Below are 21,903 nucleotides of genomic sequence, written 5' to 3'. Positions count from 1 at the left end.
TATATTTCAGTGTGAACACATTTAAGTCTCTTTTGACAAAGTATCAATTCCTACCAAGAGGAACTGGAGAATAGTCTTATTATGCCCTGTCAAAGCTACTTCTGGAACACTAGGGGCTACTGAATGGATTCTTTCACTCTTGTCTGAATGTGCTTCTCCCACACTCTTGACACTTCACAAGGATTTGAGGATTTTGTTCACATTTTGGGTAACAGACACTTGTTGGTAAAATATACTGACATTCAGACTGCAGTCTTTTAAGATGTCATGTCGAGGTGGGGTATAAGAAAAAGGGGGAAGGAAGAAAACCTTGGGGAAGCTGTTCTGGCTGGTTGAGTCTAGTGATATTGATGTGGATAAATAAGTAAATTAAGTAACTAAAAGTAAGCAATCACAACTATAGAAGCGTAGTTCAGATGTTAGAAATGTCAAATCCAAACTTCCCACAATGTTTGGACTGTTTGTATTTGTGATTTTGATCTATGTCATAAGGAAGATATGACAGCAGCACATCTCAAAATGCAATACAGACATAAGTTCTTCAAAATAAGAAATATTCAGATCCAAGCAGCTGGCTTACTTCATAGTGTTGATGAAAAAATACTATTACTAATACCAACTCATATGTAAAATTAAAACTACTAGCTAAATTTCCCCTACATTTATATTCCTAGTATCCGAACAATGTTTAAATGGGTGATATTATTATTTGGATTTTTAATACTATTAAAAACTTCAAGTAATTGTTATTCCTTATCCCTGTAATATTCTCAATCTCATCTGTAAGAGATGCTCAAACTAGAGACAGTTACCTGACAAAATTTATACTAACTCATACAAATGTTTCTTACCTAAGTTTTATGGGATTTAGGAATATTTAACCATGCAACTACTTAGTCATTCATCTATATATCAAGGATATTTGAAGTTGAAAAATACACGAAAAGGAGAAATGATAGTGACATTTTCACCTGAAAATGCAAAGTTAGTTGTTACTTGTAGAGTACTGAAAATGGACAATAGATGAACAAGTTGGAATACAAGCTGCCTTCAAAAAAGATCTGACACATTTTATGTCCCGGTTGTAGGGACTCAGCATTTAATAAACTTATGTTAAAGTAGATGTTGCATATTTTCTGCCAAAATTGGAAATGAAACCTATCCTGAGAGTTTTTTTCAGCCTGTATGTACAGTACGTATGCTCAAAAGTAAGAAAGTAATACTACTGAAAGTGGTTTCTTTAAATGAGAAGGAATTCAGGCTCTTTATCTCCTGATTACATAAGCAGACAAGATGATTTGGCTCCAGGTTACCATAAATGAATACTCCGTAAGCATCACATCCTGTTGACTTTGATTTTTTAGAGCAAATGTAAATAACTGCCCAGTTTATCCTGGTCATTTCTAAAGCTTTACGTGAAATTTGCTGAACTCCGCAGCACATTAACTTCTTACAGGGATAATTACAGGTTGAGTAGTATGCAATTTGTATAGCATTCACTGACCTCCAAGTTGACCTTGTTCAGGGGCAAATTCATAGGTTGTCATAAACCCCATTAGACATGCCTAGTTTGAGGCAAAACCTTTCCAGACTATAGCCGTTGTAGAGAATATAACATTTGAAATCATTCTAATTTTAAGTGCTAATATATTCTCTAGATATGACCAGACTAGCTCCCATTGCTAAGCAAGACTTCCTCCTTAAAAGATTAATGAAAAGAAAAATTAAAGACGACCCTCTATAATTTTAACAGCTAAAACAGAGATTCATGTTTTAAAATGGCCAACTAACTGTATGTTCACATGCATTCTAGACAAATGTACACATGGTCACAATTACCAGGCATCAAACTAGACCCAGACTACCTGAAATAGCTTCAACCAACTGAAATCTGTAACTGAAGGCTAATATTTTATTCATTAGGGAGCAAACACAGAGCAACAAGACAATGGAATAGCTTAAATTGGGCATAAAACTATTCCAAAAACAAAGTCGTAATGCTAAGATTTTTGTCGTAGATTTTTAGAACCAATGTGTAACTTGAAAGATTTTGCAACAAAAACATATAATCAGTAGTAAAACAGAGAACATATTTTGCCCCAAAGTACGGTTATTCTGGGGAAGTCACTGTCAGGGAATTAAATATGTGTGTGAATTCCAAAGGAGTTGAATGAAAGGAGACACGAAAAAATCAGCACTTTTCCAGGTCACAAAAACCATAAGGCAAATAAAATGAAAGTTTGTAAAGACTGCACTGAACTATTTAGTCTATGCTTTTAAAAGACAAATCGCTGATCGCCTCTCAGCGTGTTGAGACTTGCTTGTAGCTGGCAGTGACAGGTAAGCAGCTAAAACCCAGTGCCGCCAGCTGACATTGCTATGCCAGCTGCCAGGGCTGGCCAGCTGCCTGCCACCCCTCCAGACTGTGAGCGTATCGTAATTGCAGCATCTCCTGGCTCACTGACAAAACTGCGACTGGTGGTGCCAATTCATTTAATTCACTGATCCATAACTTTATTTGCTCTATGTGGTGTTCCCCGACTATTTTTTAATGTTGTTAGTTGACTTGCTGTACACAAGTGCCCCTTCTACATCTTTCAAATATTTATCATCCAATTTAAAAGTGGAGACATACTGAATCTTGAGTACATCCATCAATTATTCTGCCCTTCCTATTAAAAGGTGTTTCTCTAACGTAGCCAGAAATATATTTCACTAAATATTATATGACAGACTTCACTGTTTTGTCTAACTGTAATGTCTACATTTCATCCAGGACACTTACTGGTGCTGAAATCTGAACAGATTCAGTTTACTTTAGCGATTAAAAGCTAAATCCTTCCTCCTGCTGGTGCATGGATTATTTCCATAATATTTAAATTTATTGAGAGAAACCATAAGCTAAAAAAGCTGTCCTGCATATCACAGTGTTTCCCTCCATTCCCACTCATTAACTTTTATGGTGAAGTCGACAGCCTGGACCCATAAGTAGTCTGCTGAAACCCTGTTCAAACAGAGGAAGAATATCCTGCACAAGACATCAGTAGTGGATGCCCCTGAAGCCACTCCACATAAACACCCCAAGAAGTTACCAATGACATTTCAGAAGCTTAACACTAGACATTATCTCTTCTATTTCTACTCAAAGGAAAGAAAAGTTGAACTATTTTTTGTTTAACATGGATGAACCATAGACTGATATTTTTTTAATATTTAAAAAATATTTTAGGAGGCATGTAATTCTATTGGATGAAAAAACCCCCACTATTTGTAGCCTTTTGCTAAAGGACAAGCAAATGGCAACTACTCAGGATAAAGCAGGAGGTAAGAAACTTATGTTAATATCTTTATTCCTATCCAAACTCTAAAAACAAGACAAAGCCACAAAATATTTACCCTTTATAGATATTTCCAAATCCTACATGACTGCAGAGCTTTGTGATAAACAAGCAAATGCCATATTCATTCTTCCTAGTACAGCACAAAAAATAAAAAGAAAGTGAGAGTGCCTCGGAAGAACACGCACTAGCATTTTACTACTTCTACTCAAGTTTGAACACTGTTTATTATCTTATGCAGACAGCTGAAGACAGTCATTGTGTTTCAACCCTGCAAAGCTTCCAACATTTTTTGCAAAATCTGCCCTTCTTGCGGAAACACAAAATTCATTAATTGTAATTCCTCATTTAGTTAGATGGACAAAAAACTTGCTGACAGACATATCCCTTTCAGTTAAAAAAATGCCATTCACTCAAAATATTGACACTCTTCTTAAATGAGAACACATGTTAATAATTATGTGAAGTCTGTTAGAGATAATAGACAACAGAAAAGCCATTATCTTTAATGTCCTCCTGTGTCTTTGAAATGATAATCATTGCACTAAAGGGCCAAAAATGATTGATGGACTTTCATTTGGAGCATACACCTGACACAAATTACTTGACATTTACTCTTTTTTTTTTTCCAAGATGAAGACAGAGTGGCATCACAAACATTCAACTATCCTGTTTCTTGAAAAAGTATAGAAATTTCTTGAGTTTTTGAGGGTAAGTTACTAACAAGTGCTCAAATATATTGGAAAAACTAATGCAACTTCAAAATATGTGCAAGTCCAGCAATAAGCTACAGAATGCACACAGAATAAATCCCAGCAAAGGAATGTTCTTTTCTAAACTTTTTCAGGATTACAGGGTATCATAGCTTAATACATAATGAATCATGTTTTTGATTTCATTCCAAAATATACGTCCTAATTTTGCCTTTCTTCTACTTGGTACTAAAAGAACAATTTTCGTTCTTGAAATTTAACAGGAAAGGGAGAACTTATGGCTTGAAAACATATTACGTGTGCCTACCAGCTATAAAATCTGCATGAATATGTACAGAAAAGAAATGTTAACAGTTTAGAATAAATGAAAGCAAAACTGTTTGCATGTAAAACTTCAGTCCTTCATCTGACATGAAAACTTCTATGGAAGACTTTCAGGGTCTGAGAAAGATGTTAGATCCTTCAAATTATATTCAAATCTATTCAAAGCCGAGTTCTTTCAAAAACAACCAATGGTGAGGGTTTATTTTGTTGGGGGTTTTTTTTTGTTTGTTTCGTTGGTTGGTTTGGTGGTTGTTTTTTTTTCCAGAAAAAAAAGTTAAGAGTTTTAATATGCTAATTGTTTTCAATTTTCGTTGTTTTCATAAATAGCTATGGCCCTTACGGTACGGTACTGAATCTACTTACAGTTGAACATTTTTTAGTTGAAGTCCATTTATGATTTCAAAAATTTTTTTACATAAATCATACATTCATAAAGAAATGCTTTAACGTGAATGTTAGTGGATAATACAGTAGGTGCAGAAATCATATGTCCACAATGCTACAACTGAAATCTAAGCATAAGAAAACAGTCTAGATTAACAGTTCACAAGCGTATCAATGATACTTCAAATGTAGGAGTTAAAAACAGGAGTCATATTCCAAAGGCGTTTAAAGTCTAAATGTCCATTACAATCAATACCTAAATTGACATTATGTACTAAAATAACCTGGTGGATCTAGCCCCTTCACTTCTCGATTTTAAGAAGCTGTAACTTCTAAGTAATTTTGAAAGTGGGACCAACTATGTACATTTGAAAAAGCTTAATTAAAGACCACAACACCTCACCTGGTGTAAATACATTTAGATCCAATATATATCGCAGAGCTGCATCATACCAGTAACTTATGTATTTAGATTAAACTGAATCAAGCAAAACCAGAGAGAAATTTGATTCATATTCAAGTGCAAATAAACTTATTTTTCTCCAGTAACTTCAACTTCGCTGCTGCAATTAAACTACTTCAGGACTATTCTAGGAAATAAATCCCACTCCTGTACATTGCTTACCCATCTACAGTTTCTGGGAAAGTCAGGATACAAGCAATAGTCTTTTTCCCATTTCATAGATAACACATCCAAAAAATGTCATTAGCTACATAATACTGTAGAACTTTTATTTACAAGATTGCACATATGCAGAGCAGATAAGTGCAGATGAGTAAGGGTTTCCTAAAATATTTCAGAGGTTGTAGAGTTGGAAAAAAGAAGAGATTCCTCCAAAGCTGCTAGATTTTCCAAAGGAGTGCATGATTGAAGAAGCATGAGCAGCCACACACTTTGCAGTTTCTAAGTCCAGATAAGCACTACCATAACAAACATCAAGAATACATAAGTGTACCAAAAAGGTACATCTGACCTTCATTTAAACTATATTATTTTTACATTGTATTACTATCAAGTGAATGTAGTACATTTTTCCAAACTAAGTTAATATATGCCTAAAAATCAATAAAATCACCCTCTATGTAGTCCTTTAAGAAGTTGTATTGCCATTGTTGCTGGAAGGTTAACTTCCCTTCCTTTTTTCCCCCACATACCTGTTAGGATACCTTATTTCTCAATGACCGCATTTTAAATTCTGTTAATTTCATCCTCACGTCAGGATGACAGCCTCCAGAAACTAGTGTAAATTAATAAGCCATTTTATGACAGGCACGAAAGCAACGCATTTGGGAATCATTAAAGTGGTTCCACTCTGGAAAAAAGGGATAGCCAGCTGTTTCCATCCATAGGACAACGGACAGAAAGTGGACTTTATGCCTTTTAAGTAACAGAATCATCATGTTGGAAAGGTACTCAAAATGTCATCCAAAGCATTTCTGCACTTCAAAGAAGCATCAACTGTATGTGTATTATACAAAACAAATTTTCTTAAAGATCTCCCAATACAGAAACACAATTTTCCAACACAAAATTTTCTCGATTCCTTTGTTATCCTTCCTCTTAGAAAGCTTTTCATATTTTTAATTTGCAGCAGCTGCATGCACTTGACACTTACTGTGTGTCCCAATCAACCTTCTCTTTCCTAGACTACACAGTCATAATAATTCAATTCTTTCTCAGAAACTGCTTTTACACTTTTCATCATTCTCACTCTTCTTGACTCTTTGCAGTTAGTAAACATTTTTAATGACGGGTTATAGTGCCTAAATCTAGATGCAGTTCTTAACTGTGACATGGTTGAGTAGGTTGTCTTGCAAGTAATACTTCTATTGATCTATCAGAATTCTGTTTTCCCTTTTTAGTAGTACCACAATTTGTCAGTTCATGTTCTTCTGAGTTGTTATAACCCCAATATCCTGTCTGCTAAACAATTACCTAGGTCAGCCAGTTGTACCCCATCTTATTTTTAGATAGCTGAATATCCTTAACTGTATTAACCTTGTGGTTAACTGTACTAGCTTTTTGTTTATCCCTGTCTTTCAGACCATCTCTCTTGACACATGAAAGCTTTCTAAAGTGTCTACTCCAGTACATTTGGAGCCTCTCACAACTAGGCTGAAGAGTAATATTTCATTATCAAGCTCGTAAGTGAAAATACCAAGCTAGCCACACCCAGCATAGATGTCCATAGAATCCTCAGTGTAGTCTCCTTTTACAACACTGAGTGTATGTATGAGTATAAACATAGTCTATATTACAAATATTTTATAATCGACATATTCTATTGTAAGTACATTATATATATGAGTATAAATATATATATATAAAAATAAATATATACTCAGAAATTTCCCTTCTGAGCATAACTTGCCAAATGGTACTGGAAAACAGACCATCCATTCCATTTATGTATGAAAAGATTTAGATATTTCTGGCTGAAAATGGTAGACGTCTATCAGCTGTAAGCAACAGAAGGACAGCATACAGTGAATATTTTAATTTGCGTTGCCATAATGCATCTACTATGTGGACAAATGGGTAAGAACAGAACAAAATGAAATTTCTAGAGGCTTAATGTGATGCTTTCCACAGCAGTCATTTCACAGACTAAGCATACAGACTATTCTGACTAGTTTCACAAAAATAAAAATTCTGAGAATAAATTGAATAACATTATTTTATTTGGAACTGCAAAAGAAATGTAAATAGATGGTAAAGAAATCATAATTCAACAGACCACTAATTGTTAAAGTCTCCTTCGTTTCATAAAGAAGATCCAGTTAAATAAGAAATAATTCCCCTCTTATTTGAAAGATAGAATCTTACTTCCAGCTGCATAAGGAACTTGATTGTGAGGCACTGATGTGATTCTCATTCGAGGAGAAAAGTATTAAGCAATCATGTTTTAATAAGCAATCCTGCACCACCTATTGGTCTGTCATTTCTCTAAATACTAAGAAGGGTGAACTTAGTTTGTGTAAGATGGTAAGAAATAGGATAAAGTTTGTGCAGAGGAGAAGAGATTTAATGCAGTAAGTCAGCACTAACATGTATTATTAAATAAAATAGCTTACCTATTCCAAACACAAACTACTACTCCAGATTCTATCACTGTACCTATATCTTGCCTTGGAAGGCTTTTCTACAGAACATGAGAAAGGAATTTACAAAGAAATACAAAATGACACAGCATCAGCTAAAAAACATAAGATGAACCTCATAAAATTTGTATGTGTTTCTTAAAGTTTGGAGAAAGCATCTTTAACCAGACTATACAATTCCATACACCATGACACTTGCAGCATTCTTAAGACCAGACCAAGCACACATTTCTGTACTAAAGCAAAGAAAAAGATTGTTAAAACCCTAGTAGATAGCTGTAATTGATAGAAAAAAGGCATGAAAAGTTGAGTGCCAAGAAGAAGCATGAGAAAGCACAAATGAAGTCAGCAGAACTGATAGTTTTACATTGACCTGCAAGAGCTTTCTGTTACTATCTACTAATAAACCCTCCTGTAACTTAATAAAATGCCTCTCTACCACTGTATCACTTGCATCCCACCAAGGCTGATCCATTTGAGCCAGCCTGCAGACATCTGGGCTTTCAGAGAGATGAAGAAAAACACAGGATCATCTAAGAGGACCAACTGTCTGTAAAAATATTCAGCTGCTACTATGAGTCATTTTAGAAAAAGGTGGAAAGACAGGATATACAATAAGAAAATGTTTCTATATTCAGTTAAATTCAAATTTCATTTGAATTCTAAAAGCTGATTAATCTTTAATTCTTAAATTGACCAAATGAGGGAAAGTTTAATATAGTTGACCAAAAATTTTTGAAATTTTCACAGAAAGTGCTACAGTTCCTATGGTTTGTAACACCATGATCAAAATCCCATGAGTTTTACCAAAGTAAAGACATAGAAATAGATATGACTCTTAATTTATCTCTTAGGGGATTTATTTTGGTATTTTCCCACAGTACTTTAACGGTACTTTATTGATTTCATTAATTTCATTAAATATAAATTTTTTTGTCTAGGGATATATTTACTAACAAAACAAATTAATTCAAACAATGGTATAAATAAAGAAGATATCTTTGTAAGAACATACATTCATTTCTCACAAGAAATAGTACTTGTTATTATACCATTATTTCCTATATTGTACAGAACAACCATTATCCAATTTGATTTTGGGTCAAGAGAGATTACTTGTGCTGCTGTAGCACAAAGCAGCAAGGAAAGAGAATAATGCAATTTCATCTTTCAGAATAGTGGCATAATTCTCTGCCTGGTTTGCTGTCATACACCTGGAGAAATAGGTACATTCACTGAATTGCTGAGATTTTGAAATACAAAGGTAACTATTTGCACATATTATTTTTTCATTCAAGTTACACTGGTTACATTCTCCTTCAAAGTTCTTTAGAAACCTATACTTCCTATTAAATAATTATTTCTGAAAGAGTAAATTAGTGAAACATAAAAATAAATTGTAGAAAGAGGGCATCAGAAATAAATTTACAGATACAGCTGAGTACTGCATGCCATATGCACTTGAAGCATTTCTCAAGTAAAATATGTCAAAATGTTTTTCACAGAGATATTAATCTCCAACTTTAATCTAACATTTGAAGGACTATAACAATTAATAATTTCTTTAGGGTGTATTTACAAAAGCCAGCATGCCCCCATCCTGGACCCCTTTTTCATTTTTAACATTTTGCATCACATGAGTTTGAATTTTATAAATTCTCTAGCCTTATTTACACTTCTCATTAACTACTGTGCTAAGAGACAATACAGGAAGTTTACGATCAAAGCTGTTTTGAAAGATCTGACTGCACTGATATGTATCTATATAGGTATAGTTCACATTATATGTATTATAAAACTGCATGTAGATAACACAGCTTACATGCAAAGTGCCCTCTTGTGGTTCCAAGCAGGTAAGTTTAAAGGGATTTACGATATAGTATACATTTAAGTGGCTTTCTAATATATAACCACATTGTTTTAGGAAAAGAGTATCCATTATTATCCAGCCTAGAACTTTTCCAGCAACAAATACTACTAATTTAATTTCTTTGTCCTACCTGTGCACAGTAATTGACAAGTACAAGCTCTCTCTGTAACGGATCACGTCTGAGGCAGACAATATCTGCACTATGGTAATGACATAGCTACTGCATTAACTTTTGGCCATTAAAGACATGATTGTCCTCTCCCTTCCTGACACAGCTCTTTAGCTGTACTGAAAAAAGCTTTTTGGCATTCCGTATTTAAAATGTCTAACAGTCTTACCTTGCTTTATGCTTTATTTTTCCAACAAAATGAGTATTAATGGAAGAGAGGTTTGCTATAGTAACTTAATGACAGTCTAATTATAAATCAGTTCAAGAGCAGACATGGCCTGAAATATTGGCACTTTTAGATATGCATTAGAACTTTCATTCAGTTCTTCTACACAGTATTTTTTCTACCTCACTGGGATGCGGAACTTTAATTTTCAAAGGCAAGAAATCTTCCAAGGTAAAGAATAAACCTGCATTCTCAAGCAAGAGTTGAATCGGCAATCCATCTATTTTGCTTTAAAATCAGATTTACAAACCCATCCATTATCTGTTCATTCAAAAATAAATAAAAAGTGAGTTATCTTATAATGTAAAACTAAGTGGTGACACAAAAAAAAAGCAAATAAAAAGAAACAATAAATACCTTTTTGGCCTTGGTTTTTTTTTCATAAGTCTCTGATAATGGTTTTCTTTTTTCCTGAGCAGTGTCTTTGGAGAATAAATATTCAAACTCAGTAGTATCAAGTATATCAGGTTCTTCTAGTGATTCCCATAATGTTGGTATAGCAGTTTTCCTATAAAGGGAAAGGTAATAATAAAATTTACGATAAACATTTATGAAAAACCATAACAGACCAAGTCATAATAGATGAAAATGCATATTGGATTTAAAACTCAAAGCAACATGCACTGCTGCTATACAAACAGCATTACTTCCCTAAACCTTGCTCTTGTAAGGAGTCAAAATGTTTCGCAGAAGGCTGTACCAAAAGTTTAGCTATTTTCTGTTCATGCCTGCTAGATTGTCAAAATGCATTATCTGTATTGTACAACCACCAAATACTACAATACTACATCTCGAGAGATTTCTGGCACTTTAACTAGGATAGGGAGTATTTCAGCAGCAGCTTTTTTGAGAAAGGCCCTGTAATTTATTTAGACCTATAAAAATAAAAAATATCAACGAAGAGTGATTCAAACACATTTTAAGAACATTTGGGGTCATTTGTATAGTACTTGATTCGCTTCATGTTAGCTGCAGATGTTGTGTGCTCATATTTTTTGTTGCAGTTCTCAGGAAGTAATTATGTGGCCTGTATTTTGGGAGACTAACCAGTATTCTGCTCCATTCAACCAACTGTAAATTTTAAATGTGGATTATCTTTCCTTGGGTTTTTTGTCTTCTAAGACCAGATTTAGTTTTGGAACACTTTGGAACCTGTTTACACGATGCTCTAGTTTTATCTGGATTTGGGGAAAATACTATGTAGTGCTACTAACACACCACTGCAATCCTAGAAGAGCTTTGCTTCAATATTTCAGTACTTCAGCAAAGTATGTGGGACACGACTTTTAAGGGCTCTTCTTGTCTGTTCATCACAAGTTGGCTCACTCCTTCCAGCAGATGTCACTAAAAGGCAGTGAAATTATTTCCAATTAAAAAAAAAAAAGTGATGAAACCCCCTATAAAATACAAATGGCCAATGTCACTAAATAGACTTTTATTAGATGTAATATACAATAAAATGCAATACCTAACAATTTAAGTGGATCTAAAATTATTATTTTTTTAATTTGGGGTTTTTTTCTAATTTATATTCAACTGTGCATCTGCTATCATGAACGTTTAAGGAACTCTAAATTTTCCATTAGCATCCACTGATGTAGCTTATTCTGTGTCATAGGACATGCTTACAGTTCCACAGCTTCACTCTCCCTGATATTAGCCATAGTATTGGCCACACTGAAGTATGAAGGATTCTTTCTGGCTCTGTAACAAGAACTTTGAAGTCCTGGAGAACTGCTGATTTGAACAGCAGACCCTTAGAGAAATTTCCAGTTCTAGTGCATGCCATGAAAATGCTGGACCACTACAGCTGGTGACCAGAAAGCTATGACTTAGACCTAGTCTTGCATTCAGGAAAAGGAACAAGCAGTATTTCAGAACAAACATTTTGATTTCAGTGAATCAACAGGAATAATTACAATAACGTTTATTTATAGACCAACTATTTATTCACTATGAAACAATTTTTCACTAGTAATTTTGGGAAAGTAAAACCAAAATGCTCAAACTTCCTGCTTCGAAATACTTCAAAGCCTTTAATTCTGAATACTTGAAAGAACAGAACTGAGATTTCATTAACTGTTTGTTCCTGTCAAACATTTTATATAAAAGATTTTTCACAATACTTTATAATACCAAAATATTTTTTTTCATCAAAATAAATTCAGACAAAAGATTCTAAAATAAAAATCCTATCTAAATACATTTAAATGCAGATATTTAAGTGTTTAAATATAACTCTAAAAATAACTTAAAGATTAAGAATAATTGTAATTGTAAATAACTTATATTAATTTATAGTGTCTTATTATAACATAATAACTAATATATAATAATCTTTAATATAATTCATAATATATATAATATAGTCACAGTATATAATATATAGTGTGCAATATATAGTATACTATATTACGTTATGGCTATAGGTCATATATATAGAATCACAGAATCATTTAGGTTGGAAAAGACCTTTGAGATCATCAAGTCCAACTTATATAATGTAATTTATTACAATTTTTAAAATTAACTCAGCATCTTTGTAACTGTACTTAACGCTAAAATAATTCTGAACACGGATAATAATGATGTGAATGTTAAGACCTGAATAATCATGTCATTTCATTACTTGGATAACACAGGACCTGAATTTTATTTCATGATTCTAGGAACTTCGTTAAACTAGAAATAGTCTGTGTTGCTTAAGCATCCCGAAGAAACACTTTCTCAATTAATAAACAGCTGAAGCAAAATTAGAATCAGCCAAAGTCCAAAAGAGTAGCTGAGCGGCACTGAAACCACGTACTGCTGTGTCAGTAAGTTACAAGCTGGCCCAGAAAGTGTAAAAGGGAGTACTTTCGTTCAGCCAGCTGAATAAATGGATTGCATAAACAAAAGCCATGTTATCATTTCAAAAAGGCTGTCCAAAAATTGTTTATTTATGCCTGTTCAGAAAATGATCCCTTACAAGCAAATCAATAAAACAATATGTTTAACAGTAACTTTAGATTCACAATGGTATATACTATTAGATTACTTTCATAGAAGCACAGAATGGTTTGGGTCAGAAGGGACATTTGAAGATCATCTAGTCCTGCCCGCCCCCCCCCGCCCCCCCCCCCCCCCGCCATAAGCAGGGACATCTTTCACTTGATCAGGTTGCTCAAAATCCCATCCAACCTGATCTTGAAGACTTTCAATGATGAGCCATCCACAGCTTCTCTGGGTAACGTGTTCCAGTGTCACACCAGCCTTGCTTGAAAAGTTTCTTCCATATACGCAATCTAAAGCTACCTCCTTTCAGTTTAAATCCAATGCCCTTTGTCCTTTCACTACAGGCGTCAATAAAATGTTTCTCCATCTGTCTGATAAGCCCCCTTTATACGCTGAAAGGCCACAATAAGGTGTTCCCCCTAAGCCTCCTCTTCTCCAAGCTGAATAACCCCAACTCTCAGTCTTTCTTCATAGAAGAGGTGCTCCAGCCCTCTGATCATTTTCATGGCCCTCCTCTGGACCCACTCTACGAGTCCATGTCTGTCTTGTACTGGGAGCCCCAGAAGTGGATGCAGTATTCCAAGTGAGGTCTCACAAGAGCAGAGTAGAAGGGCAGAATCACCTCCCTCAACCTGCTGGCCATGCTTCTTTTAGCGCAGGCCAAGATATGCTTGCCATTTTGGTCTTCAAGCTCACTTTGCCAGCTCATGTTCAATTTTTCATCCACAGGTATCCCCGAGTTCTTCTCTGCAGGGCTGCTCTAAATCCATTCATACCTTAGTCTGCCTCAACTCAGGTGCTTGACCTGGCACTTGGCCTTGTTGAACTTCATGAGATTTGCACTCCACATGAGGGCCCACTCCTCAAGCCTGTCAGGGTCCCTCTGGATGGCATATCCTCTCTCAAGTGTATTTAGCGGTTTATCCCAGCACTAAATCACAGTAAGATTAGTAATTTTAAGGTTTTTTTATATTTATTTTATTACACCATAGAGGTCTCTATCAGTACTGAAACTCCTCCATAACGGATGCTTCATGCTACAGGTTCCTTAGCTGCATATATTTTTATATATGCTTTACTTTTCCTGCTCTGACAGAATTATACAGAGAGGTTAGGTTCCAGTTTAACTGTTTCTAGAGCTGGAATCACAGAGGATGACAGAACATAGTACTCTGAAGATGGTATCACCTGAAGTGACGGGAAAGCAAAAATGAAACTCTACATTCTCACCTGAACAAATTTTAACAATTCAATTCTAATTGAGATTTTTTTAAAATAAATCTTTCTAATCTCTTGGCTACCTTTTTACTCTTTAGGGCTACACCTAGGAACCACCATGTTGCTATAGTTGTCTATGGAGTACTTGGATTTTTGGGAAAAAAACAACATTTCTTTTTGTTATAATGCAAAATAATATTCATTTATAATGCATATAGTTGTAATTTATATTTAATATTTTAAAATAATTTCTTATGATCTTTTTTAGATTTTTTTAGATTTTTTTCTTAAAACTTGTAAATTCCATGCATCTACACTCATTTTCCTAGACCATTAACTTTTTGTTATTAAGTCTTAAATAGTATACATACCCATGTATCACGGTCTATGAATAACAACACTAAGTTCAATTAAATATATTTTACCTGCTACCTTGTAATTGTATCCGTGTCCAATACAAAGGCTTCATAGGACGACTAGGTTCAATGGCAGGTTTTCGAGGACCTTGGTTTGAAGATAAAGTGCTATTAAAAAAGAACCCAGGCCCAGGAGGTGGAGGGGGTGGAGGTAACCCAGGTCCAGGCAGTGGAGGAGCAACAGGAGGTCCCAACCCTGGAAGCGGCGGTGGTGGTGGTAGCGCTTGAAAATTCCGACAGCCTTCAGAAAGTGGAGGTGGCAATGGTGGACCAGATCCAAACTGAGGTGTCAGTGAGGTCAGACCCATTGGCAAAGGTGGTGGTGGAGGAACTACACCCAGTAATGAAGATTCAGGAAGGGGAGGAGGAGGAGGTGGTGGTGGCGGAGGCAGCATTTGTTTTGGTTGACAACATAAGACACTTTCTGAAGACTGCACATTGTAATTGTCCTTATTTTCACTTTGGGCAGAAATACTATGTGACAAAGAAGAAATATTAAGCTTTTTGGGTATTATTTGGTTATTTTTGACAGCTCTGTTTTCTTCTTCACTAGGCTTTATGAAAGTTTCTCTGTCAGTCTGTATACATACATTTCGGTATGTCTTTGGTGGGTTATCTTCAGTAGAAACACCAATATCCTTTGCTTTTTCATTTCTCCTGTTTAATTTATTATCAAGTTCATTCTTCAGATGTGCAATGGTTTCCTCAAGCTGAGCAGTTGATACAGCATGTTCTCCACGAATATGGAATACCCTGAGTTCAAACTGAGACTGCAGAACAACAACAAAAAATCCCTTAGTGCAAATATTTTCTGAAGAGTTTATTTTCACGTTTTAACTTTAAACAAGGACAGAAATACTTCACTTTCCCAGTTCTAAATGGCTTTATTGTAAGCTATTATGTAACTGGACAATTACTAATCTTTAAAGTCATGTAAGCAGCATGTGTTTCAAGAAAACATATTTCATGAGTAAATATACAGAACATCAATTTAGCACATTCTAATTTGTACCTTGTCTTTAAGCAGACTTACTGTTTTTTAAATGCTGAACACAATAATTAATAGTTCATTATGGAAAAAAGGTACCTCTTTGGAATGGCGTTGTACTTAATGACATGATTTTACTGACTATTCCATTTCATAAATATGCCATGTATATAGCTAATACGTTAGGAACTAAAATATAGATTAAACACAACAGTAGCTGAGATTCCTCCCAGCTAAAACATTAAATAGACAAATTAAAAGACCTTATCAATCTATTAAAAGTGTTGTCATCAATCAAATTCACAGAGGTACACATAAATTCTTCTTCAAATTTATCTTTACTATTAGATAAAAATGACATTTCTACCAGATCTATTTTAAACTACGATTCAGGAAAATAAATCTTAGAACAAAGATAATCAAAAGGCTTTAACTGAGGTGGAAGGAAATAACAATCTCTCAAGAATATATGTAATTATGGAAAAAACCCCAACATTTTTCTTACCATATATCAGAGACATACAAAACATTTGACACTGAAATATCTCCTTTAAATAATCCAGTCCAATACTGCTATTCCAGATGATTCAAGTCCCTACAAGCTATTTTCTGTCACGCCATGATCCTATCAGGCAGCTGACCAGTGTTACCTTGTTTCTTTGCAAGGCAATGCTTCCTGAAAGAGCATTTTCCATGATTCTTTCAGGATCTCTGTACGAAGGAAAGCCAACATTTCAACAGAAGCAGCTAATGAGCTGTGATTTTCCCAAATTCCTGCAAGCACAGCAATTTACACTTAAAATATTCCCACACAGTGCTGGTACACAGTGTTGGTCAGAAGTGGCAACATAGCACACCCTACCTATCATTACAACTTGAGTATTAGGTCAGAGTTAATAGCTTATGGCATTAATTAATATGCATCCAAGTCATGCATGTGTAGCTTAGTATGGCAAATACAGTAGTGTAATATACTGTAATTTTATATTGTGCAAAGAAGCTTGAATAGATATGAAAACAATACATGTTATTCCTTACAGCAGTATGATCAGCTTGCGTTCTAATCAATTTGTTAAGATAAAGTCCAAAGTAAACAGTCTGAAAATATTGCACACAAAATGCTCCTTTTCTTAACTTGCAAGTGAAGGTGGGAAATCAAGTTTAAAGCCTTGCAAAGATAAATAAACTGAGATTTGAACAGGAAACCACCCAATTTCTATTGGTTTTATAGAAGAACTAGGACTAATACATACAACAAATAGAAGATTTTTACTTAGAGTTTATTTTCCTACCGTTACTCTATCAAAGTTTGTTGTTGCTCAGCCTAATTATTAGTTCAGTTCAACTATCACAAGATTTTCTGCCATCTGAATTGCTCCAGAGCAACCACCTTTCTTTTTAAACTCTGCATACTGATCCATAAATGAAGTAATGAAGTAAGTTTGCCTTAGGGAATTTAGCTATTTTGTTTATCATAGTATTTTGCCCCTACTGGACATCAAAAACTCCCTGATAGAACAATTTACTTTGAATGCTAAAGATTTTCCCAGCAGTAAATCTGAAGTCACCTTAAAAACACACTGTAAAACAAGCACAGTATTTAACAGAACTACTTATTACATTTAACTGGGCATGAAAGCAACGGTGTTAGCACCATGTACCTTTTCAACTACAGATCTTCAGTCCTTAATTTACAATATAAAAATTGGTGGTTTAAACTCAAGATTATATTTGAGGTGATTGTTTTGTTCTTTGTTTTCTTTTTTACTTTTTCACATTTTCAAAATTATTTTCTGTTAATAAAACTAATAAAATTTTGAATATAAACAAGAATTAAAGCTAAAATTACTAAGCACATAAAAGGAAAGCAGGCTTAGCAAAAATGACACATTGGGAATAACCTGTGTTGAACATGTCAACAATGGCAAAGACCATGTTTAATTGGATAAGATGCAAGCTTATCCCACTGACTGCAATACAAAAGAGCAGTAAGTAATAAAACAAGTTTTTTAATCACTTTACATCTCAAGTTAAAACACTGTTTTCAACTAAATGGGAACCAAATCTTTTTTTAGTACAGTATGTATCTCTCTAAGCTTACAGTTTTATTTTCAGGCATCTGTCAACACTGATCCAAAATATTTATGATGGCTAGCTAAATTCAGATCTACAGGGATTTGAACAGATACTGTTCAAATTATTCAGCTGGATAGCTAGAGTTCAAATTATTCAGTATGTCAGTATGTTGTTACTGAACCATGTCAGCAATTATTACTATCAATATTGGCAATATACTGAGTCTGTTTTCATAGCACATCATGCACCAGGCTCCTAGAGTCTCTGGGAACTGCTGTTAAGATGAACAATGACCAAAGGCCATCATCGGAATATAATAGTTTGGTCAGAGCTATTTTATGCAAAATGAGACAAAAAATTTCAGCATGATACAAGATGTCCGAGGCAGGGAATGTGTGGGAAGAATGCTGGAGGGACAGAAGATACGGGAAGAAGGCTGGAAACTAAAGCTTAGAAAGCCACCTTATGCAGCGTGAATTAACATGATTTATTCCTGAAGAAGGTTAGATGACTTAGAAACCTATTAGAGTAAAATGTCTGTATAAATTACTGTGTAAAAGGAAAGCAATACATTATGAATAACAATTTGGGAGATTTCATCAGCATGTTTTAGCTATAACAATATATAATAAATATATTATATGATTATATAACTATATTTATATATCTATATAAGCTTTTTTTCCACTTGAAAAATGCATTTGCAACTCTGCTGACTTGTTTAGAAGCCTGGTTGCCTGTTTCTCAACAACATTCATATAAGAAATCGGGATTGCATATGTAGATTTAACGCCCAACAAACTAGCACAAGGAACACATTTTTCTGCTCCCTTTACCTTTTCGCGTTCTTGCAGCATTAATCGACTCTTTCAGGAATTAAGCCCTCAGGCCTTGGCATGTAGGGGATTTCTGGCTTCTCACTACAGCAATGGCTCTTGCCAGTCAGTGAGTGACATTATCCAGTTTTTGTTACCTATTCTTCCCCCCTGCCCCTCCCCCCCTCAAAAAAACCCCCCAAACCCACCAAAAAAACCAACAAACACATGGATACTTGTGGCTGCCTAGGTTTCCATGAAAGCAGGGGTATATTTTCCCCAGATTACTTTTACAAATGCCAGATTAGAGACAAGTACACTTCAACAAAACCTTACTGCTATTTCCTCTTCATATTGCCAGCTCAAAAGAAAATGTAAGCATATAAACAAATGTACTCTAAAAGCCTTAATATCTAAAATATCTAAAAGCCCGAAATCAGATTTCAATCATAAATTAGGAAGCATATCCTCAGTATCTTAAGCCTAATCCACACAGCAATATGCTACTGAAAAACTGCCTTAGCTTGGTACAGTCTTTCTTGCATTCAATGTCAATATTAAATATACAAACAATGCTGTGCTAGTATGCTGGAGAGCCTGTTAAGAATTCAGAAATTCAGAATCCTTAATAGCTTTATCAGATATGGAAGCGGTCTGAAAATACATGCTACAATTCAAAAAAGAGAACCACTGAACGGACCCATCAGTAGTACAGCAACTCTAGGGGAAAAGGACCTGTGAAGGACATAGATCACAAACTGATCGCAAGTCAACAACTCTGTATTACAGTATATAAATAGAAACGTCACATGCAAAAAAGATCCAGCTACAAAAAGCCATCTGTACATTCAGTTTAAGAAAAATGCCACCCCTGTGTTCATGATCACTGCTGTTGAAATCTGGGGCAGCTCATTTGATATTAATTTTCTAGGTTCAATTTGCATTGCCTTGTATCTCCACCTCACCTTTACTGGATAATGCCCCCCCCTTGATTCCTTAGTTCTTTCCGTTTCTGAAGAATACTTCTACTGTACCCTTAAAATTGCTTTGGAAGATGTAATTCAGCTTGAGTGTTGTCAACTGTCTTTTTAAGCCTATGCTTTTCTGACTTCTAAAACTAGCCTTCCTGGCTGATGTACATGTTCTTCCATTCTCCTATAGGCTCTCTGCTTCCACATAATATCCATTTTGAGGAGGCTGAAGAGATGGTTTGGTCTATCCCTCTCCTTGAGAAGTCTTTTTTTGCTTCCAAAAGTATTTTTTTTTCAGAGTTTCTGCACCTCTGATTCTGACTAAATAAGGTCCATGCCTATTTGCAATTCAAGCTCACCAGTACAGCTGTAAACAGAAAATAGTTTCTTTCATTTCTCAGTGTTTGTCTGATACCTGCCACTGGAATGGGCTGAGTCCTTGAACAGGACATATTCCTTGAGCAAAATCACCTCACAGGAGCAAATGATCCCAGCTGATTCTCAGTTCCTTTAAACACAAATATTTATATGTAAGCTTAGAAGACCTGTACTACCTGCTTTGTAAAAACACTGAAACACTACTCTTACTGGGTGAAATAAAAAACACTTATTAAAAAAAAAAAAGAAAGAAAGAAAGAAAGAAAAATCACCCCTGTTACTAAAATGCATGATATTGCCACGATACAAAGATGACTATGCAAATATCCCAAATACTGATGCACAGTAACCCGGAAAACAAGAAGCTTTTGGTATGGCTTTCCAATGTCTTCCTCTTTTTCCCTCTTACACCCAGCCCTCTGCCATATGACTACACTGCCTTTTTGTGCCTGCTAGGTGACTTGACACAACACAGAGAAAAAAGGCAAGGTATATTTTCTGAAATAATGCAGACAGCTCAGCCTTGGTCCCGTGGCACTCAGGAACATAGGAAGCATATGGTCAAATGAAGAAAAAGCCCCAAAATTGAATCAGGGTACCACACTTCCATTAACCGTCACAGTCTCAGATGGTAAAACATGTAATTAATCAGAAAAGAAAAAGACTAATTCCTCTCGTTCAGAATGTAACCTAAAGGTTGTCTAAATGTCTTTGAAAAAACAACGTGGATGGACACAGACACATCTCAATACCAACGCGGCAGCTTTCCCCTCTGCTCTGACAGGATTACAGTCTCATTTAATACAGTCAATTACAGTCTGTATAGTCAATGAAATGCAATGAACAAGTATAGTTGTTGTGTTAGTGATTTATATAATTTGATTTTATAGGGACAAAGACTTTCTAACCATCACTTCGAATTTCTCTGATATGAAATTTCTAGAACAATTTGTATGTATGAATATGAGGAAATCATAAATCTCTACAGCAATCTACCTGTAAAAATTAGTTGTTAGCTTATTAGTCAAGACTTATTTGCACTATAAATGTTTTAAAAACTTCTGAGAACTGTGAGACATAAAAAAAGTTCTCTAAAACACTCTAAAGCAAGAAATATGCAGAACTTTTGCTTTGAAACTAGCAAGTTAATGCTTCACTGTTAATGCAAAAATATTTTTTCACTAGCGTTTACAGTGCAATTCTACTCTGAAAAGCAACTGTGTAAAAATGGCACGTCTTTAATGAACAAAGCTCTTCTATGTATGTCAGAGACAGACCTCTTCTTTAACTGAGAAACACACACTTTTAATAGTTTTTAGTCTAATTAGCCTAGAAAAACAACATAGTAGAAAGTGAGCTCCATTTTATTCCTTTCTCTAACTTCATATACTGATTGTTACATCTAATTAGTTACTTATGCCAAGCCATGAAAATTAAAAAAAAAAAAAGTGAACAAAGGCGACACAAAGTATCTAAGGAGTTTAAAAGAAAAGGAGAAAGGAAAAAAAATTTAAACAAATTATAGATGTTACAGCTTTTTTTTTTTTTTTTTCTCCTCTGTAACAGTATTTTGGCCATCAAAGTCCTGTGCATAGAAAAGAGAGGAAACCTAAATTTTTCACAGCTTCTGACTTCTTGGTTTTGTTCATTCTAAGTAATTTCATCTTCAGTTTTTGGAAGAGCTCACTTTTTATTCTTGTATTGTGTTGACAAGAAAAAAAAAGAAGTCCTTTTTTGTTAAACCTCCGTCTTTGAAAAAACATACATTTGTTTTAAATTTTAACAACAAATGAGATTTGAGAAAGGATTTCTCAATGAAAAAAGTATTAAGCCTGTGCCAGTTTGAATAAAAATGAGAACTCCTCTCTAACATATATAGTAAGTTGCATAGGGTACACCACCATTTTCAAGAGCACAAAGT

The 21,903-nt window shown here is 34.7% G+C and overlaps 1 protein-coding gene across 1 annotated transcript in view; it reads right to left on the bottom strand.

Moving 5' to 3' along the window:
* LOC102051331 (formin-like) overlaps positions 1-21,903 on the bottom strand; it is a 148,283-nt gene that overhangs the window by 84,504 nt on the left and 41,876 nt on the right. Inside the window, exons 4-5 of the mRNA XM_005444152.3 lie at positions 14,764-15,524; positions 10,484-10,634 (exon numbers count right to left, since the gene is read on the bottom strand). Of these exons, the coding sequence (XP_005444209.2) occupies positions 10,484-10,634; positions 14,764-15,524 (912 nt within the window). The remainder of the gene's footprint in view (positions 1-10,483; positions 10,635-14,763; positions 15,525-21,903) is intronic.

The sequence above is a fragment of the Falco cherrug genome, chromosome 7, assembly GCF_023634085.1.
Source record: "Falco cherrug isolate bFalChe1 chromosome 7, bFalChe1.pri, whole genome shotgun sequence".
Taxonomy (NCBI): domain Eukaryota; kingdom Metazoa; phylum Chordata; class Aves; order Falconiformes; family Falconidae; genus Falco; species Falco cherrug.
Note: the sequence above shows the minus strand (reverse complement) of the source record. Positions and strands in the feature narration are given on the sequence as shown.